General features: G+C 50.5%; 1 protein-coding gene across 4 annotated transcripts in view; it reads left to right on the top strand.

The window, feature by feature from the left end:
- Positions 1–22081, top strand: part of STARD8 (StAR related lipid transfer domain containing 8) — a 136100-nt gene extending 114019 nt beyond the window's left edge. For all 4 annotated transcript variants that reach the window (XM_054996013.1, XM_054996011.1, XM_054996014.1 and 1 more), the window contains 11 exons: positions 136–199; positions 804–2131; positions 6200–6373; positions 10919–11078; positions 12168–12366; positions 14697–14907; positions 15982–16096; positions 16818–17045; positions 17718–17935; positions 19009–19185; positions 19869–22081. In XM_054996013.1, the coding sequence (XP_054851988.1) occupies positions 143–199; positions 804–2131; positions 6200–6373; positions 10919–11078; positions 12168–12366; positions 14697–14907; positions 15982–16096; positions 16818–17045; positions 17718–17935; positions 19009–19185; positions 19869–19986 (2985 nt within the window). In that variant the 5' untranslated portion in view covers positions 136–142 and the 3' untranslated portion in view covers positions 19987–22081. The remainder of the gene's footprint in view (positions 1–135; positions 200–803; positions 2132–6199; positions 6374–10918; positions 11079–12167; positions 12367–14696; positions 14908–15981; positions 16097–16817; positions 17046–17717; positions 17936–19008; positions 19186–19868) is intronic.
- The last annotated feature ends 314 nt before the right edge of the window (positions 22082–22395 follow it).

Genomic DNA, 22395 nt, shown 5'->3' with positions numbered 1-22395 from the left:
GTTCACTTGATCCCCAGCTGTTCAGTGACAAGCAACAATGATCTAAAACAAGAGCTGATTCTTTCGAAATAGCCTGAGCGAATGCGGTGAGGCAGAAAGGCCCAGCCAGGTCAGAGACTCTCTTGTGTGTTTCAGGAGGCTCATGACCCTGAATGCCTGTGCCTCGATGAAGCTGGAAGTCCACTTTCAGCGGAAGCAGGTACGTTTCAGGGTTGTGGGGCTGGGCAGACTCTGAGAAATCTGGCTCAGCTCCTGGCGAGAGGGGGTGGCACGCAGCTCTAGCCCAGGCAGGCCTCCGCTACTTGGAAGGAGTCCCCCCCCTGCCCTGCCGCATTAACCTGGCTGCCTCCTTCATCCCTTGCCTGGCCACCTCTCTCCTGATCCCAAAGACCTGCATGAGTGGCATTTAAATACGCACCTGAAGTGCATTAGATATGCACTTGAAGTGCATATATACTGCAGCAAATTTTCCCAGCAGGGCAGATGGGGGCTCCCCAGGGCTGTTTTAGGTTAGGAACCTGCCACAAGAAGTGAGGTTTCAGCCTGTCTTCCACACAGACCTGATCCAAATTGGGCTCTGGCATGGCTAGAAACTGAGTTCCAAGCTCGACACTTCAGGTGCACATCTGATCAAAACGGGGGACGTGGGGAGGAAGCTGTGTAATGTGTAGTTTGGCCCTGGGCAAGCCCAAGATCGAGGCATCCCTGAAGTATTCTCCCCGTGCCCTCCTGACCTGTTTATCTGACCTGTTGGGCCTGCTTTGCTGGCTGCCCTGTGACTCCCTGTTCCTGTGTATCCCTAGAGTGATGACTCCGAGGAAGAAGATGTCTGTGTCATCAGCAACCAGTGGGCCTTCCAGAAGGACAGCAGAAGGTGGTCTCGAATTGACTCCGAGGACTTCCTCCTCTCTGGCAGCCTGGAGAGATTGTCCAGCATGAGAAAAGATTCCAGCCAAGAGAGCATCCTCACCGACGTCAGTGCTGACCTGGAGGCCCCGCCTCTCCCCAGCAACGCCAGCACAGGCCAAACTGTAGCTGTCAGAGTCACGCCACCTGACCGTTCCCCCATCCAGACCTCCCCAGCCTTAACCAACTCCACCCAAAGCTTGAGTGATCATTCACCGACAGACCCCTCTCCACATTGGAGCTGGAACAGCAAGGAAAAGCCCAAGAAATGTCGGACCCAGAGCTTCCTGAAGAGGATTGAGTCTCTGCGGAAGAAGGACAAGGAGAAACTGGATTCTTCGAGAGTCAGAGAGGAGGAGGGAGCCGAGGCCTCGCGCAGTGTTGCAGACCCTCCCCCTGGGAAGAAGGCCCTGCTGGGAAGGGGAATATCATCGCCTCTCCACAGCAGTCAGAACCTCTCAACAGGCTGCCAGACTAACCAGGCCTTGGCTGGAAGCAAGCCACCGTTCAAGCCCAAGCACGGCAGTGTTTATCTGGAGGACAGTGAAACAGCCCTCTCGGGGGGCGCCAGCTGGGCCGGTGGGGGCTTCGGACACCCGGCTCGGTTGAAACGGGACTATTTGATCCACATTCCCAAGGACCACAAGCCAGGCACTTTCCCCCGGTCCCTCTCCCTCGAGAGCTTGTGCCCCCCTGACAGCAGCCATTTAGCTAACTGGGAACCTGTCGGCAAAGGCCTGAGCCTCCCGGCAGGTGGGACTGGTGGCAGCAAGAGCAGCTGCCTGGAGGCCCCTTCCCTGCTGACGTCTCGATACGGACAAAGGCTGCTCTCTGGCATTTCCACAGGCAGCTGCACCAGCCTCTACGACAACGTGCCTGAGTTTGGCAGCAGGGACGACAGCCTCTTTGACTTGGACGGGGAGGCGATTTACGAAAGCCTGGATGACGTCTTGCAGCACGTCTGGGGCTTGCAGCAGAAGGTGGAGCAGTGGTCCAAGTTGGTCAGGCTGGACTTGGAGTGCAGAGCTGGGGAGGAAGGGGGGGAGGAGACAGACTCGGGGGGAGAACCCGCTGCCCTGAACTTTGAGGAACAGTCCACCTCCGACATAGGCACTTCCGCCAGTGACTTTGACAGCACTGGCAACTCTCTGAATGAGGCCGAAGATACGGACATGAGAGAAAGAAGAGATTCTGGAGTGGGAGCCTCACTTACCAGACCTTGCAGGTAGGAGCATGCAGGATTTGGAGCAACCTATTTGGTTTTCAGGACATCCCCCCCCCCTGGGGGGGGGGAGTCTTTTCCACCCCCGGAGAAGAGAAATGGTACCACCTATGAATCTGAGTTTCGCCCTTTACTCAGAAGCATCAGGGACTGCCAGGCGCCAGATTTTCTCCCTCAGTGTTTGTTTATTTACGGTATTTAATGTACACATTTCTGTCCTCCAATTTTCAACCAAAAATGGTTCTCAAGCACCATCTCCCCAGAACAGTGGAAACCCCACAGGAGGCCTTGGAAGGGAGGCCTGTCTTCATTAAACGTGGAGTGGTTACATGCGTGGCCATAGATACAGGTGAGTGAAGGGCATCGGAGCAGAGAGAGGCATATCGGGGCCTCCAAAGAATATGTCCATTAATGGATGCTTTCAGACAGGAAAAGAAGTTCTTTTACATATCCTGGTTCCAATCTGTTCAATTTTCTCCCACCCTATCTGAGTGGCTAGTGACCTTGAGACATTTTCCCATATCTCTGAGCATGTGACAACTTTGAACCCACCATATATGTGCAAACACACCTGTGTGCTTTCCATGTGGGAAAATTCTACCCAAATTGTAATTTTTTTAATTTCTAAGGTGTGTTTTCAGTGGTTGGGCTGGAATGTGGGTAGAACTGCACGAATTACTTTTCAGTCTTGTAATATTTACAACCACTGAGGCCTGTCATCCCCTCTCACTGTGCATGGTGGGAAGCTGAGACCACAGGCGGGCGGGTGGCTGAGCAAGACCGGAGCCTGGCCATCCCTGACCTGCCGAAATCACTCTCCCAGTGGACTTGGCATTTGTACGCCATCTTTTTTAAACAGGGCTGATACCTGTGCAAATTAGCTGCAAATGCTTAGTTTGCATGCCGAAGATCAGTGGCTCTTTTGACTGTGGCGCTGGCACACAGTCTAGGCACCTGTCACTGCTTTGCGTGCAGCATTTTGTGAGTGCAAAATCCCATAGAGGAAATGTCACATTTTGCTTTGCTAGTGTCACATTTCAGTCTATCTGCTAGTTGCTGTGCCATGCTCTGTCTTTTTATACTACCTTGAAATGTTGAATTTAGACTCCATCCTAATAATTTCCCTGTCTTTGCTGCTGGTCGCTACTGTTGCCACTGTGTTAGTGAGCATACGGACTAAACTTATCTCACAGTATGTAGTAAAAGTCACGTGGGGGGCAGAGATACTTTTGTGCAGAAGATCAAAGGCATCTTTGCCTTCCAGTGTGGCAGGAAACAAATGGCAGATTCGAAAAGTACTTAATTGCTGGAAAACTCAAGGAATATGGTATAAAATCACCACCACCCTTCTGCACCCATGCATACCAAGAGGAAAGGATTGCACCAGCTGTTGCCATAGATCCCCAATGGGCTCCCCAGGCTGAAAGCCATGGGTGGGCTGCACATTGGTACAAAGTGGGTTGATCACCCATCAAAAGTCCAGATTAGGGGTGTGCATTATGAAATTTCCAAGCCAAAGATATACACGGAAATTGTTGTTTTGGGTCACTACCATGATTTTCTGGAATAGTAACACAAACCCAAGGGGTTTGAGATTACGAAACACTCTCCCTCGAATAATCGGTTACCTTTTTTTCTGAATCAGTTGTCTTTTCAGGTATTTAACAGCAATGCTGCAAGAGCTCATGTTTTTCTTTGATTCTACTGATTTCCTGGGAAATGACATTTCGCCCTTCCAGTCATATCCTTGCAAGAGAGGAGCACAGCGTTCTCCCAGCCAGTCATCTTTGGAGACAAGCTGTAGACCACTGCCCTTCTCCTTTGCTCCCTCCTTTGTGGGGGTGGAGCCTTTCTTTCCTAGCAGCTGGAGGCACCTTGATCAGTGACCTGTTAGAATTCGAACCCTTGGCCAGATTTGCTTGATAAGCTGGCACAGCTAAGTTTGCTGCAATTTTTGTTGAAGAACACCCCCAAAATATCCCCCCTTAGAGAATAATGGTAGACCTACAGTATGGAGGCACCTGCAGAGGAAACCTTCCTCACTTTGAGAAAGGAAACAAATAACAAAACACAAGAAGGAAGAATGGCAAATGTAGGGTTTTCAGCAGAGGTAAAAGGTCTCCCTTTTATTTATTTATGTTATTTATTGTCTGCCTTTGTTACTGAGACTCAAGGCGGATTACACGGTGGAAGGCACTATGATCTAAGGGCTGGGACATTCACTAAACAATACAATAGGGTATGGATTGCAAAAATTTGAAAACAAACCAAAATCCAAATACTGAGCTAAAACAATATTGGAACAAAGTATAAGCAATTTGACATGACATATTAAATGACATGGAAACTACCCAGCAGGAGCATGCTTACAGATTACACAGTAGTATAGTCTACAGTCTCTATCCCTTAACCAGAGCATCTCTGTGAACTATTTACTTTCAGTACAGCTCTGTTACTTGCAGAAAAAGCCCTCCTGAATAATTCAGTTTTGCATAGTTTGCAGAAAGCCAAGCAAGTAGGAGCTTTCCAGGCCTCTTCAGGCCGACCTTTCCGTAAGGTGGGTGCCCCAAAAGAGAGTGTGCATGTACAGGAAGTGGCTGATTTTGCCCATCTGCAGAGTTGCACCTGCAGAAGGCCACGTTTAGATGAATGAAGCTGCTGTGGTGGAGCATAGGAGGAGAGGCACTTCCGTAGGTACGAGGGATCGAGGCCGTGAAGGGCTTTGCATGTGATCACCGAAACCTTGAATTGAACCCTGTAAGGGATGGGCAGCCAGTGGGGAGGGATCGCCTGCTCCGCCTAGCGCCTGATAATAATCAAGCTGAAGAGTTCTGCACCAACTGGAGTCTCCAAGCAACTGGGCTGCTGCTTGACTGCCAGTCTAGGAATCCGTAGAGAGAAGTGCAGCTGCTCAGAGAGGGACCTACTTTGGGGTTCTGTAAAATCTAACTCCTTTGTTCAATCTGCTTGAAATTTAGGGGATCTTTAGATTATAGGGAGGACAATGGCCAGTCCATATTTGGTGTCATTATCTTTATAAACAGTTGCCCCAGACCTTCCAATAAATTGCTCACTGAAAGTAAAAGTCCCAAAGTGCTGGATTTCCCCCCCACCCCGAACCTCAGATATGGAAGTATAATTACTTTACGCCCCTAGTCCAGCTGTGGACATCGCTAACAAAAGGGTCTATCTTTGAACAACTAATAGAAAATGTCAGTATTTAGACTGGGTGTTCTCTGCCCTCTAGTGAGCTAACATGGGAACAGCATGCCATAATTCCCTGTTTTGATCAGGCATCTGATGAAGAGAACTTGATTCTCGAAAGCTTATGCTATAATAAAATTGGTTAGTCTTAAAGGTGCTACTGGACTCTTTTTGATTTTGCTGCTACAGACTAACACGGCTAACTCCTCTGGATCTATAATTCCCTGTTGTTTCACCATTACCAAGGCAGTAGAATATCATTTGCAGTTTCTACTTACAAGTGATTAATACCGCAGCAAGCTCTCTTCAAAGTAAACTTCCCTTTAAAAATAAGCATTACATGGCAGCCTCATAATTTGATTCCTGCTCTTCTGGGCCTTTTGGGGGCTGAGGGCAATATTCCTGAGGACAACCACCCGTGCGGGGGCAGGGTCCTAGGAACACCGTTATGTGGGACTTGCCCATGTCAGCCTTGAAAAAGGAGTCAGATGACACGAATGAGCGTAGGGGAAGAAAGGGAGGGGGCCCCAGCAGCCCTCCCCAAGGAGGCTTTGCTTTTCGGAGAGATTTGCCTTGCTGTCAACCCTGCCGGAGGGGCGAGGCTTTCTCAGTGGCGAGGCTTCAGTGTGCAGCCCACTTCATCCCAGTCGGCTCTCTTGCAGCATCCTGTTGGTTTCTCAAGGCTTCGGGACAGACTGCTGAATTAATTTTGAAAACGTTATTATTTTTCCTTTGTGTTTTCAAAAATTAATTTTTACGCTTGCTGCTTTTGGAATTTCTTTGTAATTTAAAAAGAAAGCTTTGCTCAGGTAAATTGATTTGAGGCAACAAATGAAATAATCTCCAGTTGGTTCCCGCCCCCTCTAGGAAGCTTCGCTGGCACAGCTTCCAGAACTCCCACCGGCCCAGCCTGACCTCGGCCTCCTTGGAGATCAACCGCCAGTCAGCTGCACAGCTCCATCTTCTCCAGAAGTGCTCCCTCCTTCGCCTCACAGCCATCATGGAAGAATTCTCGGCTCCCCACAAGCAGACGTGGGCATGGTGAGCAAATGGGGAAGGAGAACATCCAGAGGTGGGGAGAAGCCCCCTCCCCTACAAATTGGTTGGAGCAAATTGTGTGCGTGTGTGTGTGGGGGGGAGTATTATGGGTGGCAGGCCCCTTCTGCTCTGAAGGGGGGAGAGCATCTTGATGAGTGTGATTTTCATGCGTCAGTCATGGAGACAGGACTCAAACTCTTTCAGGCTTCCTGTCTCCTGGGTGGAGTCACCGGCTTTCCTCGCTTCATTTCCTGCTTTGTGGGGGAAACCAGGCCACAGTCCTGCTCAGCAAGGCTCCTAGAGCAGAAGTCTCCTAATACCTCTATTTCTACTTACTTTTTCTCATGTCAACTTACTTCAACTCTCTTTCTCCTCCTATATCTACTGCCTCCATTTTTTAACTACTCTTCTCCCCATCGCCACTTTCTGAGGGTAGCGTGGCTGAGGCAATGGAGGAGGCCCGGTATTTTGACAAAGCCTCATTTTGACTCGTTTCTAAGTAGGATGTGGATCCCTTTCTCCTCCCAAAAACAGTAGGAAGAGACCACTCCCCAGCACGGTGGACCAGGCGCAGACTGCTGAAGAGTGGCCAACGGCACATGAGCAAAGGTGGCAAGATGAACATGCCATACAATTCAGTTGCGCCTCCTCAGAAGTGGCCAATTTTGGCAGGAAGATCCTCCTTGCCAACCAAGATGGCCGACGCTCAGGCGTGGCACTTCCGGCTGCAGTACAGCAGTCAGGGAGGGGCAGAGAATCACTGTGGAACAAGGCGGAGACGTCTCCCTCCTCCTTCAGTTCTCACCGGCTCCCTCCTGGAGTTGAAAAGCTGGCCATTCCAGGCAACGTGGGAGGGACGTGGGTCCCTGCAACAGCAAGATGCCCTTTCCCCATGCAGAAGCTGGAGAAAATACTGTTCCCAGTCTTCCTCCGGATCACATTCCCCTCCGCCTTTTGTATTGTTTAGATAGGGCAGCAGGGAGGATTCCTCAGACGGGGCAGATTGTAGAGCGCTGGCCCTGGATAACTAAGGCGGTACAAAAGTCTGTGGAGGTGATTATGCCCCACTCATCCCACAGGGACCCAGGCCCCTCTTACGGGGATGAGACGATCCTTCTGATAAGGAAGAAGGGGAAACGGCAGGAGTCCCACAGCAACCCAAAAGCCTCTTTAACCAAGAGGACTATCGGGCCTTTTATCAAAAGCTGTGCTGGCACTGGATTTCTTAGAAACCCCAGACACTGGGACAAACCCTAAATCCAAACCTAAAGGGAATAAAGATGTTTCCCCCCAAGATTACCAGGTATGGAAATGGTAGTCCAGTTTCCAGAATTCTTGAGCCCCAAGTGAGAGAGGAATGGGCCAGTCCTCTACAATCCTGGACCTCGCTTGGTTACCAAAGATGCAGAGGGATCCCTAAGTGACTGACACGGCTGCCGGCCTGGTTCTGCTCCCAGGAAATCCCCGGAGGCCTCAGCCCCGGCAACGAGGGCAGCAACTGCTTCGTCTGTTCACAGGAGCTTCGGTCGTTTGGGCAAGGAAGCCAGTCCTCCTGATTCTGGAAGAGAATAAAAAATCCAGGGAAGGCGCCAGGAGGCTCCCTAAAGCTGTCAGCTTCATGGCTGATGCTGTTCTGGACGCAGCGTGTTTCCTCCTACCCTGTGGGGTTGGCCGTTGCAGCATGTAGAAGCCAGTAGTTCCACACGTGGCAGCCACTTCTCATTGCACACTAACCTTGGCATCCTTTCCGCTCCTGGCAGACCCACTCTTTGAGGGGAACTTTTTCATTCCCAGGTAGGCCTGAGATGTGCATATAAGGGGCCGTCTTCACGAGAGGCACGAGCTGAAGGGTGTGAGCCAGAGGGCGAGAGCGCAAAGGGCTCTTGGCCCCTGCTGGCTCTTAGTCTGTGGTGTGTGGCTGGGGCCCAGCCATGGCACGCAACACGTGAAGGAGGGCCCCCGCTATAGGAGAGGTAGGGCTCCCATAGTTAGATGCTTGGCAACCAGGAACACCTGGGATGGAAGCAGCACTTGCTTGACAATGCTGACTGACATTAGTGCATCACAACTGTAGCCCTGGACTGTTGTATGAGTTGTCTGCAGCCACAAATTGTGACAGGCCCAAAACATTGAAAGAGCCACACCTTAAATTTAATCTTTTGCACTGAGCCTGTGATGGGTTAGGGTTGCCAGCATTCTGCAAGCTACGTAGAACTGAATTGTTCAGGGGAGCTTTTTTACACAAATAGGAGGGCTGTACTGTAAGGAAATGGCTCAGAGAGGTGCTTTGATTAGGGCCCAGGGGCTATGGACTGTACTATAGCATACCCACTGTGTAGGTCCATGTCACTTAATATGTCAGGTCAGATTGGTTATGGTTTGTTCCAGCATTATTTTAGCTCTCTATTTGGATTTCTGTTGGTGCTCAAACTTCTGTAATCGACGCCATTGATCATATTGACTCACAGTGTGAGTCTCAGTGAGAAGGTAGATTAAATAACATAAATGAATAAAATAATAAATAAAATTAAATGACATCCTAGTAGAAACGAAGGATAAGAAGAAAGCCATGCCCAGAGCATATATGAGAGAGGATATAAAGCAGAGCCAGCAATCTCTGCCATGCTTCACGTGTGTCCATAGACGCTCCAGTTGGAACAGGAATAGACAGACAAGAGGGTATGCAAAGATTTTACCAGTCCCAAAACAACTAATCTTAGCTCTTTAACACCTATAAAGGGAAGAAACCCCAGCCAAAAGGAGCAGGATGCCAGATGCCCACAAGTGGGAGTGTCACAGCTGCTGGTGCCCAGGGTAGCTGTCTGTAGGCTGCCACCACTCTGGTACAGGTTTCCGAAAGAAGGGCCCAGAGCACCCCACATACACCTTTTGTTGATTCTTTCCCAGTAGGTTTGATTTAGTACATGACCAAATGAGGCATGAGGACCCAGGCAGAATAATAAAGAACTTTATTATAAAGGTTTATTAATAACGGTTCTTAAACTTGGTAGATTAAAGAAAATAGCAAAGGTTGGTGAACAAACAAAACTAGAATACCCTAACGCGTCTAACTAGACTGCTCTTAACTGTGCCCTGGCGACTGGCTTCCAACTGTCCCACCCCTTCTGGAGGAGGGACCCCTCCGTCTGCAGCAGCCTCCCTGCATCGCTGCTCCCTAGAAGTGAACCCCCTCCCCCTGTGATGAGGCCTTTTATCTCTTCTCTCAGGCACCATCTCCCTCCTTTCCTATTGGTGCAATTTTCCCCTCAGAATCCCCTCTTACCCAATCACAGGGGCCAAAGGGAACCTGGGAAATATAGGCCTTGCAGTAACTTGAGTGCAGGCTTCCCCAGAGCCTCTAGGCCTCACTAGGCCCAGGCTCATAAAGGAGGAAGACTAACTCACTCTTCCCAAATGGAGCCGGTCCAACAGGGGCCAGCGGGCCATGGACATAATAAAAATGGGATAATGGCGTTCTCCACCAGACAAGATCCTCCTACCCCCAAAATCCAAATGGAAGGGAAAACACCTGAGGACCATGGAAACCATTCTTCACCCAGCAGACATCGAGGCCATAGAGCAGGTTCCTGACTGCAAAGTGTCAGGACAAGAGAGACTGTGCATCTCACACGCTTGCCAAGCTAGTAAAATTTGGGTGTTCCCTCTAATCACAGCACACTCCATTCGTAGTGCTGCAACTAGAGCAGCACTGAACTCGGGAGGATTGGTCGAAGGCACCTGCAAGGCCGCCATGTGGCCATCCACACCCGACGTCTGTCCACAAAGAATATCCTTGCCTCAGCTGACTCGGCCTTTGGTGGGAGGGGTCGTGTAGGCAGAGGTGGCGGAACTCTCCAGAGGGAAATGAGGAAGAAACACTCGGGATTCTTTGCAATCATATTATTTTCAAGCACTTTTACTGAGTATTTTCAAGAGGTGCCGGAACTCCCTTCCCCCTGAAAAAAAGCCCTGGGTATGACCCTTCTGGGTAGTTCTATGTTGTCTAATGTCAGTCCTAGAATTGCGTAGGCTCTGTTTCATCATTTCTGCGACTCTGTATCGGATTTTTGCTAATGTTATGTCCTTGTAAACTTTATTTATTTATTTACCTTATGGCATTGTTTATTGAAATGTTCTTGATAGTGACTATGCTAATCTCTCACTATGTAATCTGCCTTGCATCTCAGTGAAAAAGGCAGACTAAAAATGATGTAAATAAAATAAATAAAATAAAGATGGCCTCCCCTCAGAACGAGAAAGGAGGCTTGGCATTTGCCGTGAGGGGTCCTTCCGCTCTGAGGAAGGGAGCGAAGGCCAGTCTGTTTCCTTCTCTTATTGTCTTCCTGTTTCCTGTTCTACAGTTAGTTCCTAATGTAACAGGTCCTTTACAAAAATGTTGGGAATTTTTTTGAATGTTTAACTTTTGCATTCTCTGCTGAAAGGGGCGGTGCACCTCCAAGCTGCCCCCCATCTTCTAGGGACAGCAGGAAGGATTTTGTTCAGGGAGTTTAAAATTCCCTTTTTAACCCCCGTCCTTTTCTCTCCCAGGACTGTTCCAAAGTTCATGAAGAGGAGCAAGACCCCTGCCTACAAGGGCAAGATGGTCTTCGGGGTCCCTCCCGCCATCACTGTCCAGAGGACGGGACAGCCCCTCCCCCAGAGCATCCAGCAGGCCCTGCGCTATATCCGCAGCCAGTGCCTTGGCCAGGTGAGAGCCCCCGCCCCCCGCCCCGTGCTTGGCATCAGCCACGGCTCTTGCTAGGTGCTCCTTTTCCGTTGAGGCAGATAGACTGGAAAGGTGGTGCAGAGAAGAGCTCTGGAGTTGCTGGAAGCTGTTGTGGCAGGCAGCAGCAGGTGGTCCCTCAGACACTACTGAGGAGGTTGGACTTCTCTAGCCCAAAGGACTCTGACTGGTGTGGGAACCCTCCTGCTCTTCACTCCTGCAGTTCTTCTCCATCAGTACTTTTCTCCCTTCGGAGCTTACACCCATACATGAGCTTAGCTGCAGAGGAAGGAACACGGGTTTCCAACTTAGGAACATGCTCAGTGTTTCTTTAGCCCCGGACTCCTGCTAGCCTCCATATGTTGGGAACAGTTGAGAAAAGAATGGTGCTGCTTGTGCCTTTTTAGGTAAATGGGGGTGGCGGCTGAGCACCTGCTGTCTTTGCACGCTAGAGAATGGCCCCTGAGCAGGTACAGGGTCTTGAAATGGCAGACAGCAGCGCCCAGGAAACTCTCTCTTCATTGCAACAGCGGGCAAAGGGCAGTCAGTGTTAATGGCTCCAGTCCCTTGGTTGTACCCACGGTGCACACCATCATGCTGTAAGTGGCCGCACTTCAGGTCCCTGTGGCAAGATACTGGAGTTCATCCCCAATTCCCCCGTGCATTTCATGGACTACACGGTGCACACAAAGAGAAGTAGAGGTTTGCGACTCAGCCGGAGCTTGTGTTTTCCTTGCCCTAGTTAAGCATGAGATAGGACAGACCGGACTAGTGGCCTGTGCTCTACAACGGACTTGCGTGACCCGTCTTGAGGAGTGGATAGCCACGTTTGCAGCAAAAGAGACTTGTGATGCCTTAAGGTCTTGTCACATCTGCTGAAGTGGGCTCAGTCCATTAGTTCATTAGTCTCCCAGTACTTGGAGCTACGATGCTCAGGCTGTGTGTGTGCAGGCTCAGATACTGTCCTTGATCTGTGCGGCCTTTGCAGTGAGTGGCTGTATAGGAGTCTAGAATCTGTTTTTTCCCCCCAAATGGTCACCTGTTTTCTTTTCTTCCTCTCTTGCCTTCAATCAGGTTGGCATTTTCCGCAAATCAGGGGTGAAGTCACGGATCCAGGCCCTGAGGCTGCTGAACGAAGTCTCTCCAGAGAACGTGGACTATGTTGGGCAGTCGGCCTACGATGTGGCAGACCTGCTAAAGCAGTACTTCCGTGACCTCCCAGAGCCCATTTTCACCAGCAAGCTCACGGATACTTTTTTACAGATTTACCAGTGTGAGTTGAGGAAGCAGCAGGGCGAGGGTCGGAAAGAGACGGGGCGTCATAATGTGATCCTCGCAAGGGACCAAATGTAGGAGGGGCTTACCTTAAGCACACTCTGTTGAGAATCTCTGATTAGATGTCACCTGGGGGAGATGGTTTGAGTTAGGGCCCCAGCACTGGGATAGGGACGGGGTGGGGGGCAGTCCATTCTCCTCGGCTGTTTCCCAGATAGAAATCTCTTTCCCTCCTGACGCTGCTCTGTATGGTGAAAAAAACATGCCAGAGATCCAGTTGGTGGCTTCTCAAAGGAAAGTGTTGTTTGGCCCCAAGTCTGCTGCAAGCCTCTTGGATTGGGGCCTTCAGTCAGCACTTACAAGCTTCTGGATCACAGACATTCTGTGACCTGTCGAAACTAGGTTTAATATTTTCATTTTTGACTGGCTTTACTTTGCACGGGGGCCCTTCCCAGATCTCTGGAAATCATGCCTCATGCCGCCTTTCCTCCCGCTTCGTTCATTTTTTGGGATTCCGCCAGTCCCACTCAGAGGCTCCCGTGATGCGCGTGGCTGGCTCTGGAATCAAACAAGAGAAGGAACGCCCATCCTTCTTTTCCTCGTGTCCCCCCCCTCCCCGCTCCTGCTGCTTAAGAGGATGCTCAGAACAAGGTGTCTTGCTTTGCCTAGATAGTCCGGATAGCGGCCCTGATGCTGGCGGCTTTGTCACAGCCTTGAAGAGAGAAAAGGCCGAGGAATAGGAAGGGAGAGAAGGAGGTCTCTGCCCCCAGTGATTTCATGGGTGACGGACGTTGGAAGCTGCTTCCTACATCATTAGCAAGCAAAAAAATAGGTCAAGTGTGCACCCCCAGTGGCTGGTGAAATTGCAGAAACTAGGACCCGGGTGGGTTCTTGGCTCGTTAATGAAAAGAAGCCGTGTGCCATAGGCAAATCTTGGAACATTTGTGTAATTAATGCAGATCACAGGGTCCAGCATTGTTTGGGCGCTGGAGGTGTTCAGTTTGGTTCAGAATTTGGATTAAAATACCGAATTTTGGCTGATTTGGCGAAATCCTGGTATTCCAAATCAAAAACCAGGTATTCAGAATTTTTACCAAACATTGCATAAAAATTCAGTAAAATTTGGCATTGTTTTCTATGGGAAAATCAATCGGTGGGCTATCCAGTGGACTGGGGGTGGTCATTTTTCAACCAAACTTCACCAAATTTGGAGATAGCCTGCTTATAACTATCCTCTAAAGAGTCCCGAAGTTTCGTGATGATTGGACCCTGGGGGCCAATTTTATGGGCCCCCAAAGAAGGTGCCCCCACCTACTCTGCATTGTTCCCTATGGGGAGAAATATCTGGGCAATATCTGAGGGGCTGAGGGTGGCATTTTTCAAGAGACCACCAAATTTTCAGGGGACCTTTTCCTGACTGACCGTTAAAGTCCTCCAAGTTTCAGGAAGATTGGACCCCAGAGTCCAATTCTATGGGCCCCTGAACAAGGAGCCCCCAGCCATTCCATCGTTTCCTACGGGAAAGTCCAAGCTGGCTCCCGCTGCAGAATCCCACTGGAGCAAGGCCGCCGTGGCCAAGGAATACTCCCGAATGCAAGCTGAGCTCATCCCAGAGAAAGCCCAACAGAAGCAAACTGAAGCCAGGGATTGGAACCTCCCCCTCCTCCCAAACCAAAGTGAAGCAAGTAGACAAACATCACACCAAGGAATCACATCCATCCCTCTCAAACCCAACTGAAGCAAGGAACAGTCTTGCAACTTAGCCCAACGCAACCAGTGTCATTCACAGCAGCCAGGCACTGGGCTCAGCCAGTGGGGCAACACCACCGGACAAAATCATACAGCCCCCAGCCACAAGCACAAGGCGTCCCCTTGCTTCAGTTTGCTTCTGCTGGGCTAAGTCGCAACGTTGTCCCTTGCTTCAGGGAATAATGGAGAGTGGGTGGATGCCCCTTCCTTGCCATAAAATCCCTTCCCCCCCCCCAGGGGTTCAATCTTTCTGAAACTTGGGGGGGGGGTGTCTTTAGAGGACCGTCAGGAGTAGGTTCCCTTCACATTTGAAAGTTTGGTCAAAAAATGACCCCCTCCCCAGTCCACCGGATAGCCCCCGGTGTGATTTCCCAATAGGGAATAATGGCTGAATTTTACTGAATTTTTCAGAAATAGCCTAACCAAATTAGAGAATCAGTTTGAAATTCAGGGAATTCTGAATTTTTTCTATAGAGTCAGGAAAAAAAAAGGATTTACCAAAAAATTTTGGTGCATATCACGACATGACACAATTGTTTTTACTGTTGCATACAGTGGCTTATTTTCTGCACCTTTCAGTTGTCCCCAAAGAGCAGAGGCTTCAAGCTGCGCAGGCTGCCATCGTCCTGATGCCCGATGAGAACCGCGAAGTGCTGCAGACTTTGCTCTACTTCCTCAGTGACATCGCAGCTGCCCAGGAGAACCAGATGACGGCTGGGAACCTGGCCGTGTGCCTGGCACCCTCCCTCTTCCATCTCAATGTTTCCAAGAAAGAGAGCACCTCCCCACGGTGAGTGCAAGGGTGGGGGGGCCCAGTGGAGATTGCCCAGCCGTGTCCCCCCCTCTCTCTTGGCTCTCTGCTCTGCCCTTTGGGCCGGGTTCTGGTGGGCAGTGCGGGAGCATATGCAGGACGGCATGCAGCGGGAGACTCTTCCGGCCTTGCTCCACTTCTCTCTCTGTGAAGGTCAGATGCCCCCCTCTCGGAGAGACACGCCCACTCTCGTATGCCCTTTACCTGAGCCTGCAAAAGCGGGGAGGGCAGAATATAAATACAATAAATTAAATTAATTTACCAAGATCAGAACTCTGAATCCAGAATAATAGCCCCTTCCTGGTTCCATACTTGGTATCGCACTCATTTGAACTGGAGGAGGGGGGGAAATCTCTTCTTTCTCCCCTGGTTGTAAATACAAAAGGGAATGTGGGAGCCCATGTCTCTGGAATTAGTTTTCCTGAAGAGCTGTCTTGCAGAAATATTGTGCAGTGCTTACTGCACGATTCATGGCCACCGTGAAATGGATTCCTCTCTGCTCCGTTTCACGTGATGCCCCCAGTTTATGCGTTGAGTGCTTTTCAGTGGGGGTTTGTGGAGGGTGTGCGTGGAAGACTGTGGCAACCATAGCAGGTAGCTCAGCACTGAATGCGCCTCCCTCTCTCCTTCGGCCAGTTAAGCTGGGTCTTTGTATGGTTTAGAGCTGCTTCTCTCCACCCGTCAGCCCGCCCCGCCTGCCCCTGCGGAAAGCAGAGCGGTCTCCGCTGTCTTCTGCCTGGCCTGTCTGCGTGGCTTCTGTGGTGGCAGAGAGCATTCTGGGAAACGGCCAGCCAGTGCATGCAAACGTGGAGCGTTGTGTCTGCTGTGTTGACTGCAGCCAAGCTGTGCAAATGGTTCGTTTCTCTGAGCACTTTATTGTTGGAGAGACATCTCAGAATTCATCTCTTAGCATGGCTAATGGAGTTTTGCTTGTGTTGAGTAGACCCCAAAGAAAAGGATCCGCTCTTTGCATTCCTGGGTGTGCGCTGAATGGCAGACCCCAACGCGCGTGTGTCCAGTGTTCTCACCTGCTGTCCTTCCTCCCCGGGACAGGATGATTCAGAAGAGGAGCACCATGGGAAAACCGGACCAGAAGGACCTGAATGAGAACAAGGCTGCCACTCAGGCCCTTTCACACATGATTACAGGCTGCAAGGAGCTGTTTCAGGTACGGCCACAGTTCCCCCTCACTGAGGCCAGTTTCCCCAGGCATAGCTCCCTCCCTCTGCAGGAAGTGTGCCTGGCTATCCCAACTTTTGGGGCAGATTGAGGCGACAGAAGGGCACTTGCGGGGGGGGGGGGAGGAAGGCTGTGCTCTGAACTGCCGGTTGCGCAGAGTGGGAGGGGCTTTCTTGGCCCAGTCCAGGAATGTTGTATTCTGCAGTCTATATATACTAGGCAAGTTATCATGATGCCTTTTATCTTTCGTAATTCTGCAGTCTTTGCTGTTTGTGTGGTCTGTTTTTGTTGATCTGATGGATATGGAAAAAACAGGTGATGAGAGCGTTGAAGTCCCATCTGCAGAACTGCTGGAAATTTGACTCTGGCTTGGGAAATTTCAGGAAGTGTTGCCCACACTATGTCAAGCACATTTCCTGAGGGTTAGGAATGTTTTTAAAATTCTAAGGAAATGAAAGTATGTGTTATTTTCTGTGTTGCTGTGGAACTGTGCCACGCACACCAGCTGGGCCATATTCTTTATGGCTTCTTAGAAAGCTGCCTCGGCTACCCTCCTGGATTCTGCTTCATTTCCCTTCATTAGAGGCCACGGCCAAACGTGGCCGCCTTGTGCGCAACACGCTCAGAGCAAGGCTGGGTGGGGGAGGGGGCTGTGGCAGGCGGGATGGATTTGCTGACAGCTGCTTCACTGTCTGGTGCTGCCTCCGCAGATCCCCCATGACATGATGCTCCAACTGTGCAGCTCCTACATCTCAGCCGATGCTCACCCAACACTCTCCTTCTCTGAGCTGACAAGCCAGAACCTGCGAGGGGAAGGCACGGCGTCCCCGGCAGACCTGGAGGGCAGCATTCAAAGCCTGCTCAAGGAGGCATCGGAGCGCTTCAAGGGCTGGCTCAGTACGCCTGGTCCTCAGGGCACAGAGCTGTCAAGCAAGAAGGTAAGAGGAGGCAGGAAGCCGTCCGTCCTCAAGCACACGGACGGCTTCTTTTGTGCCGTGACGCTTGGGCCGTCGGTGTGGGGATTGTGCTCATCCAGATTTTGCAGCTGGCCCCTCCAGTGCACAGTTGCTGAGGACCTGGCCTTGCTCCAGCTTTGCTTGTAGAATTAGAGCAAAATGTTGCCCCCAAGAAACAGCTGGGAATGTTTTCTAGGTAGGCAAAGCCTGTTCCCCTGCACCGTCCTGAGATGGAGCGTTTGGAGCTGCCTCTCCCCCGGTCAAGCCGAGGCCGGCTCTGGGCCCCGTCCAGTTGGCATCAGGCGTCTGGGGTAGGCCAGTGTTTATTTTTGGCATGGCCTTTCGTCAGTGAGATAAAATCTGACCAACTGACAGGTCATAGCCAGGGAGGCGTAGCCGTTGGGGGATCCTTGCAGAGAAAGAGATGGTTCGCCTCAGGCCAGTGGAAGAAAACAAGTCCAGAGGGAATGCAGAAGCCTTCCCGGCAGCTGGTTGGGCTCCTGCCCCTTTCAAGAGCGATCCTTACCACAGAGGTTTTCAGGAGAGGTGCTTCTGAGGACCCTCTGCAGGAACTGAGCAGCAGCTCCGACTCATGGGCCGTCGCTTGTGCCGCAGATGGGCCACGTCCCCTGCCTTCCTTCCATGTTTCCCCAGGTGCACGATGGACATCCTTTGCGGTTGTGGAAAGTGACCACTGAAGTGGAGGCACCGCCCCAGGCAGTCCTTGAGCGGGTGCTGCGAGAGCGGCAGCTTTGGGATGAAGACTGGTTGCAGGGGGAAGTGATCGAGGCCCTGGGCGAGAACACGGAGGTGTACCACTCCGTGACAGACAGCATGGGCCCCCACCCCCGCCGAGATTTCGTGGTTCTTCGGTGAGAGCCAGGAGCCTTTCACGTACCTCCGCTTTGCCTGCCCTTCCGAAGCCTTTCCTGTGCTGCCCGTCTCTCCTGCCAGAGCTGGCTGCCTTGCTTCTTTTCTCCTGCCTTGAACTCAGGCGAGCTCTGTGCCCCCTCCTTTCTTAACGGCTTATTTTGATGTTTAAGTGTTTGAAAGTTAACACTCGTAACTCTTCAGCTGAAGAGGATGCAGCTGTCTTCTTACCAGGTCCCATAAAATTCTGTTAACTGCGGTTAGTTAATGAGGTGTGATTGCCTGCCTTTGCTAGCGTCAGCATTGCTGTTAAGTGTTTTGTGTGACAGTACTGGGCACCTATTGGACAGTGCCAGTGAGTTCAACTATGACAGGAGTCATGTGTGAATGAAATGTTGTCTCCTTTAAAAGTTTTTGGGATACTTTCAGTGATAAAGAAAGCTCTGTTGTACTGCCTGCATTCTGTACCTAGCTAGTGTGCTCTCTTTCTCTCTAACACAATGCAATATAATGTAATTTGTCAGTAATTCTTACCCTTTGAAGAACATGCGTCAGTTTGAACTCTTGTCAGGGCAGGTGCTGGTTGGGCAGTGCTACTACGAGAGAAGCTGCAGCTCCTAAAGAGCAGGCCAGCCATGGAGCTTTGTGTTGACTCCCCTCCCAGTGAGCCTTTCCCGTACTTTCATTTTGCTGTCTCTGAAAAGAAAGGAATGAGTAGAGGAGACAAGGTGGGTGTGTCTCTGGCCACCTCTTCACGCTACACCCTGGACATTCTCGTGAAATCTTGCCATGGTCTCTCCGGGCTCTTGCTTGCTTCAGCATGGCTTGTTGAAATGATGACAAATGTTCTGTCTGTTCAGAGACTATGAACATGAAGTGATTGCTTAGAATTGCTAAAATAAATCCAGAAAATGGGAGCAATAACACCAATTATCTCAGTAATGATAAGAACAACTCTGACCCCTCCTTTCCATTCTGGGCTCTCCATCAAAAGGCTTGTGGCTCTTTGAAGGCCCTGCCAGGTGGCCTTTGCTGCCCAGGGTCAAAATAACGGTTCTCTTGTGTCCTTTTGCAGGAAGTGGCACACAGACCTGTCCCGAGGGGCCTGCCTCCTGGTCTCCGTATCACTGGACCATAAGAAGTTGCCCCTGGAAGGGGGGGTCAGGGCAGTGATCCTGACCTCCCAGTACCTAATGGAGCCCTCTGGGGTGGGGTGCTCAAAGGTGACTCATATCTGCCGGGCTGATCTCAGGTATGGCTTGTGTGCAACTGAAGACGCCCGGTCATTAGCCTCCCCACCCCCCCCCCCCCGTGCTGAGTTCAGCCAGTCTCTCTGCATGCTTTACCGCCCTTTCTCCCCATGGCCCAACAACATCATGTACTGGCTTGGACCTGCTCTACCCCTCCAGCTTTCTGACATCTGATATTGGACTGGTTCACACATGCAATATCACAGGTACATCCAGTGATGATATTAGTGTGTGAAAACACTCTAGTTCGAGGTTCTGTGTCAATTTCAGACTTCAGTGCTTTTCATCAAATGCACAGAATGATGAATGTACCCGTGATAAACCATTCCACGGTCCATTTTTAAAGTAAAGGCAGGATCTGGTGCTTGAATTGAGTAGGCCAGTTAATTAAAATGCATATCTTTATATCCAGGGAAAAAGCTAAAGGGAGTGGGGAATTGAGTCCCCTCCTCAGCTCTCGTGTCCTCTCCCTTGTGCTTGGTTGTTTTCCATCTTTCTTCCTGAGTGTAAGGCGTAAGGAGAGTTAAAGACTCACACCCGTTCCCCTCGCCAGTGCAAGACCCCCTCCCCCAAAGAGCTTTCATCCGCTCTTTAGAAACAAGGGAGCTTAGAAGTGCATGCAGAATTGAAGAAGGGCAGCCATAGAAGGGCGGCCAACTCATTCCCTGTTCTTCTGTCTTTCCAGAGGGCGTTCTCCAGACTGGTACAGCCGGGTCTTTGGCCATCTCTGTGCAATGGAGCTGGTCAGGATACGCAATTCCTTCCCAGTATTCAACTCGTGTGGCCCAGAGACGAAAATCTGAGGGTGTCAGACCACACTATTTTACTGACTAAGCTCTGCCCTTCAGCACTATTGAGGCAGGATGTTGCAACAAAGCCGCTTAGCCGTTGGATCACCGGAGTGCAGGGCCCCCCACCCCACCCCCCGTATCAGTGCCTTACTCCTGCTGTGAAGGAGGGTCTGCCTTAGCCCCTCTGGCACTCAGGGGGCATCCTGGGCTGAGCCTAGCAGGCCTTCGGGCTGAGGATGAAGATCCCAGCTCGTGTTGCCCTCGACTGATTCAGTAATGCCTGTTGCTGCTTAGAAAGGAGCTGGAAAAACTGTAAAGAGCCATGACATCGTCCTTGATGCAGGAGCCGCACACCCATTATGAGGGAAAGAGGCGCCCTGTACACGGTAGCTGGGACCACAGGATGAGGGTGAGCAGAGGCTGTATCTTGGCAGCGAAGCACGCGTTAAGTGGGATCCTAGGTTCGGGGCGGGCGTCATTGGAGCTTTGAAACCCTTTTCGTGCCTAGGCCTTGGTTAGCTGCCACCGCACAGGGTAGACCACGTTGGGTTAGCTGGACCGTTGGTCTGACTCACTAATCTTGGAATGGCCATTACTCTTGGTGGCACCTAGATAGTAAAACTCGAGTGGCACACCATAGGTGTGATGAAGATGTTGGTGTATGAATGGCTGTCAGATATTGGTGTATGGAGCTATCACAGAACCTGTGAGCTTGGAGTTGTTGCTTTAAGGATGGGGAAGGAAGTTGGTTGTACGTGAAGGTTGTGGGGTTTTGTGTTTGTGCGGTATCTGCCTTTCTGTATCGTAGCACATAGAAAAAGGTGTGTGTGTGTGTGTTAGAGACTGGCTGTGTGTAAAAGCCAGAAAGCTTGACTGCTGGCTGATAGATACAAGGGATTCTGCTTAAAGGGATTCCCTTGCTCATAGGTGTCTCCCTGGATGTCTGTCAAGATCAATGAGAATTTCCCCATTAATGCTGTGGGACTGGATGGAGCTGCTAAATCCGGACCCCTCCCAGTTCCCTCCCCAATCTGGCCTAAGGCTCCTGATGCCAGGGGAATGCTGAGAGTCTGTGCTGCTTCCATTGACAAGATTTGGGTTCCAGGCGGCCGTTTCATGAGCTTCTGCCACATAACCTAGTTGCAGAGGGTGACAACACTTTTTGCACGGCTGCCATCACCTTAATACCATAGGAAAATTGTTAGGGCAGAGATAGAGGCAACCCTTTTGAAGTGAATGCCAGAAAATGCACATACAGCTCCTGCCTACAAAGCATCTGATGTGCCAGCAAACGGAAGGGTGGCAGGAGGTGAGGGTGGTGCTTGGAAGGAGACGGAGTCCAGGAGCACCAGCAGCCTTCGCCTAGTCCTGGGGAAATGGCCCTGTAGCCCCCTAGCAAAGTGGCGAGGTGTGCCGTTGCTTGTCACACATGGTAGGTAGGGGATTGTCTGCCCCAGGCAAGGAGATTTGACGTGACATATTTAATGCTGTTGTACGCAAGGGGTCAATGTACATGAACTGCAGTCTAGTGTCCCCACAGCATGTGCATAACATACACCCTTAAGAGACCTGGCCATGTCTGCAGGTGATGGAGGAGAGAAAGAAACACTAGATCTCCAGGATGCTAGACTAACAGTCTGACCATAGCTAATGCTGGCTTGTCAGTAACTCCAAAGAACCCCCATCAAGAGACCCAACTGATGTGATGTCATTTCTCCTGGAAGGCTAGACACCCTCACCTGTCCGGTTTCTAAAGGCGGATTTCACAGATCAATTGTGCTTTTTCATGTTTTGGTTCTTTTAGTACAGTTTTTCTTGTGTTTGTGGCAGTGGGGGAGTTGTATTTCTGTTGTCTTTGGGAAACTCATTCTTTTCTAATCAATATACTTGATTTATATTGCTCTATAAATACTGTACAGTTGGAATATTAATTTAATATATAACCCAAGTGTGTGAGCATTTGGATGGAAGATGTTCAGCCAGGGGAGGAAGAGATGTGTATTTTGTATTTAAGGATTTTTTTTTTGTACCAAAAGCAGTCACCAAAAAAGTGTCAGAGTCCGAGAGAAGTTCCTCTTTGTATAATAAATCAATAAGTACTAATATACCTACTGGTCTGGTCATTGGTATCTGATGTGCTTACCAAACTGTGATGGGAATCTTGAAAAGTTGCAACCCTCCATCTGCAAAACGTGTGGTTCCTAAATCAGCATCTCAGACTTGGGGGTTGCCTTTAGAGGGCCAGGCCCAGTTTGCTGGCAGCCGGAGCAAGGCTCGGAAGGGGCATCTGCCCAGCTGTTGGGCACTGCTGTTTGGTTGGAGCGACTGGTTCCATAAGGACAGGGAAGTCAGTCTAGGCCACTCTGATTTGCAAGCCAACACTTACAACATGCCTAAATTAGCCGTTGCAGCGTAATCTGA

The sequence above is a fragment of the Eublepharis macularius genome, chromosome 13 (genome assembly GCF_028583425.1).
Source record: "Eublepharis macularius isolate TG4126 chromosome 13, MPM_Emac_v1.0, whole genome shotgun sequence".
NCBI lineage: Eukaryota > Metazoa > Chordata > Lepidosauria > Squamata > Eublepharidae > Eublepharis > Eublepharis macularius.
The sequence above is the reverse complement of the archived record's forward strand: the minus strand, read 5'-3'. Positions and strand labels throughout refer to the sequence as shown.